This window comes from Apaloderma vittatum, unplaced genomic scaffold, assembly GCF_000703405.1.
Source record: "Apaloderma vittatum isolate BGI_N311 unplaced genomic scaffold, ASM70340v1 scaffold7076, whole genome shotgun sequence".
In the NCBI taxonomy this organism is placed as follows: Eukaryota; Metazoa; Chordata; class Aves; order Trogoniformes; family Trogonidae; genus Apaloderma; species Apaloderma vittatum.
Genome location: NW_009723311.1, coordinates 93,199 through 105,352, shown reverse-complemented (window position 1 = coordinate 105,352; position 12,154 = coordinate 93,199). Strand labels below are relative to the sequence as shown.

General features: G+C 45.5%; 1 protein-coding gene across 1 annotated transcript in view; it reads right to left on the bottom strand.

Moving 5' to 3' along the window:
- Positions 1–2,767: 2,767 nt before the first annotated feature.
- The window catches only part of LOC104275951 (tetraspanin-4-like), a gene marked incomplete at its 3' end in the record, with an annotated part of 16,378 nt that continues 6,991 nt past the window's right edge, over positions 2,768–12,154 (bottom strand). The window contains exon 3 of the mRNA XM_009872065.1: positions 2,768–2,842. Within this exon, the coding sequence (XP_009870367.1) occupies positions 2,768–2,842 (75 nt within the window). The remainder of the gene's footprint in view (positions 2,843–12,154) is intronic.

Below are 12,154 nucleotides of genomic sequence, written 5' to 3'. Positions count from 1 at the left end.
GAGGAAAAGGGAATTTTGGGTTTCTCCCAAGCTGACGGATGAGGACAAGGCAGTCTAGGCTGCCTTGAGTCCCAGCAGCTGGTCCTGCCCACCTCCAGAGCTGCACACTCCTCCGCAGCAAAAGAAGAAAAGCACTGTGCCGAAACCCTGCCCGTGACTGGCTGGAGAGAGCTTTCGTCTGGAAGCCTTTTAAGAATTAACCCGCTACTAAAGCAACAGTTCTGACAACACAGAGAGAACGCTTCCCAGCTCGGGAGCCTGTGTGTGGTGTCCACACGCACCCAGACACACACCCACTGGCGGCCTCTGTGCCCACGCAACAGCAGGAGCGGAAGAACATCATTGCCTGGGGAGCCGCTGTTAGGGCACAGCCAGCCCTGCCGTGGGCACAGCTCACTCTCTCAAATCCCTCAGATACACTCCTGATGAGCAAAAGGTTAGCAGGTACGTGAAAAAACAGGCTGAGTTTATCTATAGCTATGTATCTATTATTCCTCACTGACACAGGAGCCCCCAAAGTCTTAATCTTGCAGAGTCCTTTTCTGCTTTTGCATGCAAAATTGACGCTGCTTTCTTCTGAGGTGCAAGCATTAGTGTAGACTGTTCCTTCACGGACTGTCCCCGGAACCGCGTTAACTGAGTTACTAGTCTGGGCAAGCTCCCTCCCCGCAGCAGGACGCGGGGCAATGCTGCTCCTCACACCAGGAAAGGCAGCACACACATTCCAAGTGTGCTGTGAGCAAACACCAGTTTTAGTCAGCTGCCGTTTCATTTATTCTGTAGGCAGGGCTCTAAGTGCAACACACACACAAACCACCCATATCCTTAGTATAAGACTGTGGATTTCAACTCATACAGGAGCATCAAGAGCCTCAACTCCCATCATGCGGAACACACGGACTGCAGCAACTTCTTCGCTCGGTGAAACCGGACTTGAACCAGAGCCTGTATTTTACTTTGTTTTGATCCTCCAGACAACTGTAGTGTACCTCCTGCATCCACCTCTAGCACACAACTCAGAGGCCAATTAAATGTCCTGATCTCTTCAATAAGAACAAATAAAAACCAGTGCAAACCGACGTGCGGAAGGAGGGAGGGAATCCTTCCTGACACTTTTCACTACTTTTAGCTCTGAAGAGTGAGGATGAACACTCTCTGTGACACACTTCACAAAATAACAGCAGTGATTGCTTTATGAATAAAAACATTTCATTGGGGGTTTTTTCCCTTTCCTTCATGCCCACATATTTATCAAACCATCTGCGTCAACAACAGCCAACACCAGGGAAGTCTACAAGACGATGACATGCAGAATAAGGAACACTGAGATTTTAAACCTACTCCATGTTTTCAAGTATTTCTCCTGTGCTCAGGACAGGTCTTTAGTATGGAAGTATTTTAGAAAGAGCTGTAATTTTTCTTTTTAAGATCTCTTAAGCAGAGGATTTGTTTCCTTTCCCAAACCGAATCAGGGGACTCTGTGACTGCTCTCGCTCACCTTTCCAGTGCTTCTACTTGTTTCTGTAATCACAACCCAACATAAAATTCACAGTGAGGCAAGTCTGTCAATTTATACAATTATCATGTAATATTTTCTAAGTGATTCCCTCTCTAAACACAGCCAAGTGTTGTATTTGGGTTTTGGAGGCCCACTGCATATTAAGTAGACGCCTTCATTAAGCTGTCACGTGTGACGTGTAGATCCTTCTCCCAAGAGGTTAGCAGTAATTCGGAATCCAATAATGCATACAAGTAATTTTAATTTGCCCCTTCTACTTTAATTACCTTGCAAGTTAATTCCATGTTCCAGTTACAGCATGCCATCCGGCAGCCTGCTTCTTTCTAGCCCTTCAGCAGTGCACCTGACAGCCACTCAGGGTTCATTCATTCTTTCATCTGGAGCCTTTCTAGAAAGTAATGTTGTCGTTCACTCTCTGTCCAGGTTATTGCTAAACATACAGAATATAACTAGGTCTACTGTTATCTTCATTTTATTTGGCTATTTTGTGTCATTATTCTTATTTATTTGTTGCTATTTTGTTTTTTTTTCATTCCAGAAGCAGCTGTTTATCGGTCACACACCCGATGACTGTTAATTCACAGCAAAATTTGGCCACCTACCGTGTGATTCTCAAGCTCCCTTAGTCTTCAGCTGCAAGAGACTTCAGTTAACAATTTTCATTGAATAGGAAGGTTATGCACAATTATGGCCATGTTTGGGGTTTAGTCAGGTAAGATTTGTGGTTATTTAGAAAAGTTGTTTTAAGGATAAAGATAATTCAGATCGGCAATCTTGCCCTTACAACAGGTATACTAAACAAGCACAGGAACAAAGGTCAAACAGAATTAAAACTGTCTTGGCCTGTGTGAAGGACACCTCCTTTGTGACAACAGTCGTGTGGCTCCTAAATTGCAAACGTACTTTTTAAAAATCCTATTCGTTCCGACAGGTGTGTCTTCCTACACGTACCTAGTCAGGCTTGTCACCTTCTTCGCTTTTTGTGAGGAGGCTGGTGTCTGTGATTTTTTTTAAGCGGCAGCTGTGCTTGGCAATAGCTGTGACCTTGAGTTGTACACCCGAGCAAGCAAGAGAGCCCAGCCCTGCAAGGCTGTTTATGCATTCTGAGAGAGCTCCTTCTGAGAGGGGTGTCTCAGGGAAGACAGAAGCATGATGTGCATACCAAGCCAAGTGCTTCATGATTTATTTATAGGGAAAAGGGGCATAAAATTTGCTGAAGGGGAAAGAAAAATGAAGAGTCTGACTTACCTTGTCAGTGTAGACGAAGAACAGAATCACCACGGTGAGCTCCAACAGAAATATAATTAACAGCATGATAAAAAACTGTCAAGAGAAGAAGGGACAGGGGAAAACACAAAAAGCAAACACCGTCAACATCTATTTCAGCTTCTCCTGGATGCACAGTAAGTACATTCAGCAGAACACGCAGAGTGGGGAGCAGGAGCTGTACCGGCAGCGAGATGCCAAGCTGCCACGGTACAGCAGGGCAGAAGGCACGCAATGGCAGCGACTGAAAAAGCAGGTGAAGGACTAGTCAAGAAACACAACAGCATCTGGGCCCACGTATGGCTGATTTCTAACCCTGACTTGAGCAGAACAGCATAAAACCCCCCAAAGAGCCATCCCCCAGCAGGCCAGCGCTCAGTTTAACGGTAACACTTGAGGACTTTTCCCAGGATAGGTTTTCTATACTTTTTTCCCTGTCAGATCTTCCCAGTTAACAAGATAACCGTGAAATCTGCAGCTTAGACTTCTCTTTGCCAGAGAAAGTAACCTGGTCCATAAACCATGAGGGGCAGTTGAGGGAGAAGTGAGAGGCGCACCAAAAGCCTTGGATACCAGGTTAGCTTTAGGAGCAGTTTCAGGTACCTACACAAATCATCCACGGGTTTCAGCTTGAAGAGGCTGATTTGTACCGAAGCCATCAAAGCAAAGCCAGTCCATCTCTTTTTCTCCTGACAAGCCATGCAACTGTCTAAAACCCAGTAGTCGAAAGCTCAAAGGAGCGGATAAAAAAACTTTTAACACAGGGATTTCAGGTAGACTCTCTAAAGCCCTCGGCTCTGACTGACTTTAGTGAGAGGAACTGCTGGCAATGGCAAACGCTTCTGAAAACCGTATCCCCCGCTTCGGTTCAGATGCCGGGTGGGTGTGCGGAAGCACCAGTGCAGCAATTGCACAGACTTCAGAACGAGTCCTGTCAGAGAGCATTAAATGAAGCTGAGTTTTGCAGTGATGAGTAAAGGAGAGAGAGTAATTCTGGGCACTTTTTGGGCTCAGGCGAAGGTTCTGCTCCCTCTAACACAAAGCCCATGCAGTTAGCAGCCTGCAAGGCTGGAATTCTAATACTGAGCAACACTGACTTAATCGAAATGCCATCCCCAGGAGAAAAAACCAGTTACTGTCTCTTTTACTCCGACCATAAGGCTGCAAATCTCTGAAAGTTTAATAGCTACAAAGCTTTATCAGAGCTTCTTCACTGCCTGGTAAGTCAAAACTTCGAACCTATGGATTTCTGTAACAGAATGGAGGGCAAAAGGTCAAGAAGGGGAAAATACCTTTCTCCTCCAGTACAATTACACTTTCTAGGGAACTCGTTGCATTTTGCCCTGTGAGTCTTAAATTAAAGTTTGTTTCCAAATCTTCACCACTAGCATCATCACACCTGCCTGACCCTAATACTGGATCCAATTACCGCTCAGTTTTGAACCACGGAACTCATTTGCGCTCGTGATCCCAGCTGATTTCCATATCATCACCATCCAGCACTGACCTTCTGCACGGCTTTGCAAACCAGCTTGCTTATTTTTTAGCTTTTGCAATTTCAGCCTGCTGCGGAGCATCAGTTGAAACAAGACAAAGCCTATCGCTCTTTGTAAAGACGCACAAACACTTTCCCGTATTTTATTTGGCTGTGGGCTACTTTTTTGGCGCAGCCATAATGCATGGCTTTTCCAAAACGCGCATGAGAACATCACTGTCTCCCTGTGAAATTCACTGGCATTGCCTGGATTGCATTAAGCAATTTATAGAACAAAGGAAGGATTTGTACGTATCTCCCACCATGGGACCCCAATTTCATCAGCTTATAATTTTGCCAAACGTTAATTGCCTACGCTTATATATTCTGTGCTTGTTTCTCTCTAAAGGATAAAAGATTTCAGAAGAACTTCAAAAACAGCACTTCAATTATTTCTGAAAATGAAGCAGGGCAAAGTCTGTTATTCTGCCCAGGTTAAATTTCTAGTGGCTTAACATGAAATCCTCTCGCACTCCAGCGTTAGAGCAGGGACCCGAAACAAAGTGTGGCTCCGTTTCAGGCACGTGCCTTTGGTCTTACCCAGCTATGAGTGGATTCTGGTGGGAAAGTTATTAGCCTTCAAAAAACGGCATTTCACACATCCAGTAGACATGAAAGGGCTCAGCAGCTAAAACCTTCAAAGCCTACAACCACAAAAAAGCCCCCACACTCCCTTCCCTCCGTTCACGTGCGTCCAAACGACTCGCAAACCGTCCCACAGAGTGTCTTCCTGCAGCACTCCCGCCTGCCCACGGTGCCTCGCTGCCGTCCCTTCGGAGCCGATGGCCTCCGGTCACCCTCCCCAAGACATGATCCATGAAAAAGCAAGAAAAAAAAGAGCAAGAAAGGAGTGCCAGAAAAAGGCAAACGCCCAGCACTGATGCCCAGGACTGAGTGTAACGTGTGGGGAGCAGATGTAAGGACAAGAATGGTGGCTGGAGGGAAGTGGGGGTGTTTTCTCAGGTAATTGTCATTATTTCTCAATACCAGAATCAGTAACTAAAAGTTTATCTTAATTGGCAGTAAATTATGTGATATTTCATTACTTGAGTGTGTTTTCCCCTGGAACACCAAGTCACATAAGTCTGTTAAACTGCCCCATCTGGCGAGGCCACCTTCAGTACATACTAGAGAGATAGGTACGACGCTGCCATCAGAAAAGACGCTAAGGTCGTGAAGCCATTGCTCAAGATTTAGGAAATCTCAGAATAAAGGTCCTCTCAGTGATGACTACGTACCAGGTCCCACACAGGCTCAAAGGTTCCTCTGAGCTACTACCGGTGGGAATTTGCTTTCATGCACTGCAGATTTTGGAAGCCATTCAGCAAGCCTCCATTAACATACACTGCTCAGAAAGTCAAAACCTAGATGAGTAGGATTGTGCTTTTTCTCCATAGAAAAAAACCTTTCTGGTCTTCAAATAAAAACTCTAGTTTTAGCTTTCTTACCGTTTGCGTTCACTGACAAAAAGAGCACTGTTAGATCACAGGCAGCAGGGCCGCCCACTGCATCTTGTATTGCAAAGGTAAATGAGGTGAGGTCAGCCTCAAGGTGGAGGGTTCAAATTCATCACCTGGTAAAAGCTACAATCACTTCCACATCGGCACATTTATCACCTCTCCCTAAAGAAGAATCCTACCTGAACCCAAACCAACATGCCAGGAAGAAAAAAATCAAAGCTTCCGACCGAGCTGGCTGCCTACCGCAGCCTGCGCACCTCAGCACGTCCCCTGACCCACCAGACACGTGCACAACCCGCTCCTCTGTGCCCACAGCACCTTCCAACAAAAGTTCACTTTCGGTTCCCTCCTCACTATCACCCCAAGGGGAACGATGCCCAGTCTGGGGCCAGACCCAGCTTGGCATATCCCGTTCAGATTTAAAAGGGAGAAGCCCCAGCCCGCTAGAGGTTCACAGCACCTAAACCCTCACCGTGGCTGCTGGAAACTCTCGCAGCAAATTTTCAGATGAGTTCTCTCGCTGTGGCGAAAACCACAGAGAATAAAAATGAGTTTTGCTTTGGTTCGCCGGGGCTGCAGGCTGTTGGTATAATAAAGATTTATGCATGGAGAAACAACAATGCCAAAGCAAAGCATTCATGTAAAACTCCGTAAGAAAAGATTAATCTGACCTTGCACAGGGAGCTGCTTCACCACGCTACACGTCAAATAGCAGGGTGGAACCCAGCAGAGGTTCGCTGCAGAGGTACCTACTGCCTGGCTTTTCATAAATCACACCTGAAACAGCCCCACACAAGTTGTGACGAGAAGGGAGGTAGGGTGACACGTTTCTGTTTCTACCACTGCTGATTGCCAACCCTTAAGGCCAGTTTCTCGGCGATCACCTTCATATATTGTAGGAAGGCCATGACTTTCCCACAGGTTCCCACGAAAGCAGCAGAGAAAAGGAAGCCCAGGGTTGCTGTCGCACCACCTCACAGCTGCACATCGCCCTCCCGACGTCAGCCAGAGAAAAATCCATAACTTGGGAGGAACAGAAACACTATCAAAACCCACACCGCATTCTGCACGTAACCTTCACTGTCCGAGTAGCATCTGATCTTTACTATTGAAGGTTTGAATAAACGGAGTCAAACCTTCACCTCCAAATTCACAAAGGTCCACTAAAGCCAAAAGAACTTAATGGATTTTATAGCAGCCACCAGTTTGCCAAGCTGCCGGAAAATTAAGAACTTTCCTTGAATCTAATACACTTTGTAATTTCCTGTTCTCTTATCATAAATTACATTATTTATATTGAATAATATCTACTAGGCTGAGTGGAGACGTCTCATTACTAAGGTTGGCAGTGTCAAAATCTTGCATCTTCCCTGCATCCCTGTGCCTGACCACACGAAAAGCGAGACATCAACAAACTCGGATGCACGAAGTCGAGCCCCACGCTGTCAGAGGTCCCGCCTGCTATAAACTATTGTCGGCTTTGGAAAAAATTAAGCCACCTATGAAAAGTCAAAAATCAATGCAAGAACTCCCACTGAGGTACTGGAAAACAAAGCTGCAGGTACTGGAGAACCTCCCGCTCCTTCACGGGGCTCTGGCACCTGCTTTCAGGCACCAACGTTAAGCACAGCAACACGAAGATCATCCTCAAGTGCTTTAAAAGGTTTCCCAGAACAGTTCTATATTATATACTGATACAGATTTTATCAGCACTCAGAGAAGAAAAAAAAGAAAAAAATTGAAACTTTCTTCCACTTCTAAAAGCAAAAGTGCTCAATGTGTCACCAGTTCTCATAAGAAGTCTCATTTACCATAGCTCCCCAAAGGCATTTTGATCTGATATATTAATAGGGAGTAGGAACATTAGGAAAACTTACTTAGTGGGGTTTTTTTCCAAATTTTCTTTGATTTCCTTTTCCAAGAAACCAAGGAAGGAGAGAACAGGAGGGAAAAATGCAACGGGAATTGCACTTTTTTCTTAGAAATTACTTCTTCTGAAGCCTGGAAGACTTGTACAGAACGGGACAGAGCAATGAATGAGAAGTGACAGGTCAGTGCCCAGACAGGAACAATAACTGCAATTACAGTCAATAAAATCCCAGCGTATTGATCTACCACGTGAAGCTCACAACAAAAGGCCAAGGGCAGCTCGCTTCCATCCACTGCCACCACAGTGGGTTCCGGTTCTACATCTAGTAAAGATTCTGCTGTCACTTGGTCTGAATTCTCCTTTCGTTAGCTCCATTCCACTGCTCTTCCTCACCACCTTTGCAGCACCATGCACGCTTCCTTTCTGCCCTCAGAGTTACACTCTTTGAATATTTTCAGACTTATGTCCCGTCTGAGCTCTGCCTCTGCCATGCTGTGCAGATTTAGCGCTTTTAATACTTCCTTGGAAGTACGTCTCTTTAGTCTCCTGATCTATTTCATTTTTTTCAGCGTAAAAATAACTTTGCTCATAATGTATATGAGCAAACTTAGCAACAGAAACCCCATTATGAAAAAAAGTCGTGTATCTAAATTTGGTTCATCAGCTATTATCTTCTAAAAGCTTTAATAGTTAATCATTGTGACTGTCACAAAGTCGTGCATGCGTTATGCCCGCTGGATATATAGCGCAGCTCTGTTTATGTTTGGACCGTATTTTTTTCTGAATGTGTAAAAACTCCTGCTGATCAATAAGGCTCCAAGAAAGCTGCAGTAATTATTTCTGGGAAGATATACAACATACGCAGCTTTCACACATCAACAGTGTTTCATTTTGTTCTCATTACTGCTTTCCCTCGGATTCATTCAGTCTTAGTGCATTAGGAAGGGAGAGCGGAGAGACTTGACATTCCCACACTCTGTGTCACAGGATGTTAACTGGCATTTTGTGGTGTTTCTAGTCATTTGCCATTTTCTCTAAAAAATGACTCAAAAATCAATGAGGTGTCATCTATTATTAGCCAGGTGTCACTCCCACATCACAACAGTAGGCAGGTACAGCCCCATTTAACAGATCACAGATTATCATTCCTTAGCACAAATAAAGCTCTTGCTGGCCTTTGACTTTCTTCAAAGGTTGTTTCATTTCTTCTGCAAACATAAAGCAAAGGTGTGACGTGATCTGGTATTAATCCTTATCCTGGTTGAGACAGAAACCCATCCTACTCATGCAGGCTAAGAAGAACTAAAACATTAGACTCACGAGTCCCTGCACCACTCCATTAATAACACAGCAGTTGCTTGACTCCATCTAACACAGCCAGTGCATTAGCAAATACAACTAAAAGGCTCCAGCTTGGGGTTAATCTTGGAATCTCCATCTATGGCAAAGTTAATTAGAGTCTAAACTTACACCTTTTATTCAGACTAAGGTCACTTCTGTACTGAGCGAAGGGAGCTTCTCCCCTGAATGTACCAGCCCTGAAATATTTCTTGTCATCTGGAGCTCCAGCATGAAATGCGATCGGGCAGCTCGGTGTCCTGAGAGGAGGAGGAGGAGGAGGAGGAGGAGGAGGAGGGCAGCAGCATGTGGTCCCTGCACACCCTGCCTGGGGAGTGAGCAACCCGGTGGCACTGGCTTCACACTCACATTTGCACCGAACATCTGGCTGACTCCAAGCGCTGGGAAAACTTGTCAGAAGATCCCCCAAGATGGTAAGGGCAAATGACACAACCACGCTGCTCAGCTGACGTGTGATGAGCCAAAGAGGGAAAAACATCACTCTGAAATTCTGCTGTTCTCCCTTGGCACGTATTTGCAAACCCTGAGCTAAGCGCGCCTGCTAACTCTAACAATAGAAAATTTCTCAGATTTCTAGGAGTCTCAGACCAGCACGTGTAAGTGAAGAAAGCGTCAGAAGCAAATGTCAAAAGAGAAAAAAAGGTATTTTGTCTGTATTTCAATTCTACTGCTGGTTTTCTCCCCAGTTTGCTGTTCCTAAATGTGCTAGGCAGAAGCTGCTGCATCAGATGCACATGGGTCAGTCTTGCAGTAGCTTAAAAAACGAGCAGCAGGTCAGTTGGGTTTACCTAATTCCGCCTTTTAGCTGGTAATATTCTCCTGCTTGGGAACTGAAACGTCTACAGCATCAAATCAGCTCTGGCTACACCTTGTGTAGGCATCACCGATATACAACAACCTACTCTCGGTTCCTGAGGAGGTAATATTATTGTCAGGAAAAAACAAATTCTCAAAAGTTATGCTCAAAAGTGACATGAATGTTGGGGCTAGCAAGGAGCATACAGGTTTGAAACGGGACTAATTCGCTCACCCAGCAGATCTTGCTGGTGACTCTCGGTCTGGAGCCCATCAAAATCAGTCCTAGAGATCCCACAATAACACATCTGTCCAGAGACTGCAAGCTCTGGCAGAAAATCAGCTTCCTTGAAAGTATTTTCCCTACCACTCTGCTCTTCCACCACGAAGTTCACAGGACTACTTCAATCGACCCGGTAATTTGACGTGTGATAAGGTATCTGTGCCCCCCCTCACATCCGTACGGATAGCAGCAGGGCAAGGGGAGGCTCGGGTGCTGGGTCCCCTTTCGAAAGGGCTCAGAGCCAGGTTTCTCTTCAAGAAACTCTGACATGTGAGAGTGGGCTGAATGCCAAGACAAAAGACAGGGCGAGGGAGGCTGTGACAGGAGATCCTGAGCCTGCCTAGACTGTCAGAGAAGCTGATGCTGCTAACGGAGTGCTAACAACTACCAGTTAATAGATTAATCAGCCAGGCATTAGGAACTCTTAAATGCTGATACCGGTTCAGACAAACAGCTTAAACCTTCAAATGACATAAATCAGTGCAGCTCCACTGCCTGCTGCACGTGGTGCTGTCACACCGTGTGACTGCCATAACGCAGCACCTCGGCAACACGGGACGGGGAATGGGGACCCTGGGAAAAGGTTCTTCCCTGAGAGGGAGGTGGGGCCCCGGACAGGCTCCCCAGGGAAGCAGGTCAGGGCATCGAGCCTGTCAGAGCTCTGGATGACACTCTTAGTCACAGGGTTTAGTTTTAGGTGGTCCAGCAAGGAGCAGGGAGTTGGACTTGACGGTCCTTATAGGTCCCTTCCAACTTGAGATACTCTACAAATCAAAGCGTATCAGGCATCAGCCTGTGTTAGAAAAATAAATACTACTCTATGAAGTAAGCCCTTCCTATACATTGACCCCTAGGCTCAAAACAGGAGGGAAGGAAAACAAGTTTATTCTTTCCCCTCTCTGTTCCCAGGTCCTTTGCTTCACACTGTTGTGAGGGAGGAAGAAAAGAAGGGAGGAAGGGGAGGATGCCGACAGGTCCCGTCCACTCGGAGTTTCAGTACGAGCCAGGTGGAGGGAGCTAAAAACTGAGAGGCAAGGAAGAGCAGATCCTTAATATTAAAGGAGAGGCAATAAAACTAGAAGAGCTTGGTGCTCAGTCTGAATAGGCAGCAAGTCGGGTTGTCATACACAACACAGCACAACACAGAGAAGCGTTACACGTGATGTGTAATTCTCTGTGGCTCTCCATACAATATTCTATCTGTCTTTGAACCCCTTGCTCGCTGCTGTGGCTGCAGCCACATTTCCCTGGTTATGCGACTCAGATTGCTAAAAGAACACAAGCTCAAGTGCTAAGCGGGAATGAGAACCTACTGTTTGGTCTGTAGCATTAAATTACTGAGGTGAAGTCACTCACAGCCTATTTCTTTGCCACTTAGTTGCTTGGAAATAAATTCCTCATCACCAGTGGAGTTCCAGCTGTCAGCTCTCTGACTGGATCCAGTGACACCACTGAAAACAGCAGGGTTTTTTATTCCCCTTTTCTTCCCACTCATTAACTTCTTCCTCTTTTTCTTTATTGCTATTTCACTTACAGATGAGTGGGCTGAAGTTCGGAAAACTCTCAACAGCACCGCACAAAACATCACGGGCACGCGTTTTCCCCTTGGACTATTCCATAAATAAGAACCTTTTGATGTCTAGTCAGTCATTCACGTACGTACACAGTGCCAGCTCCTCCTACAGCTGGTCCTGACCTAGCATCAAGGTTGAATTCTGATCTTATTCTTTCCAGCAACCGTGATGAACTCAGTTACTAAGACAAGGTTCTCATTTAAATTAAGCTGAACACATACATCTCTTATTGATTATTTTCTTTCCCCTTCTCGTTAATCATCGCTTGAGCTTTTCTACAAAAAGAAACTATCAGGCTTATTCACAATTCCGGAATAAGATGAAAGAGGGCATATCTAAGCCATCTTCTCACTCACCGAACCCTTGATCTGATGGAACAGAACAAACCTTGGTGCTTTCTAAGAAGGCAGCTGGCCTTGGGCAACCAAAGAGGAATCAGCATTTTGTCTACTTTGAGCCCTTTCCCCTTTCTAACATATTCCTGTAGGGGCAAT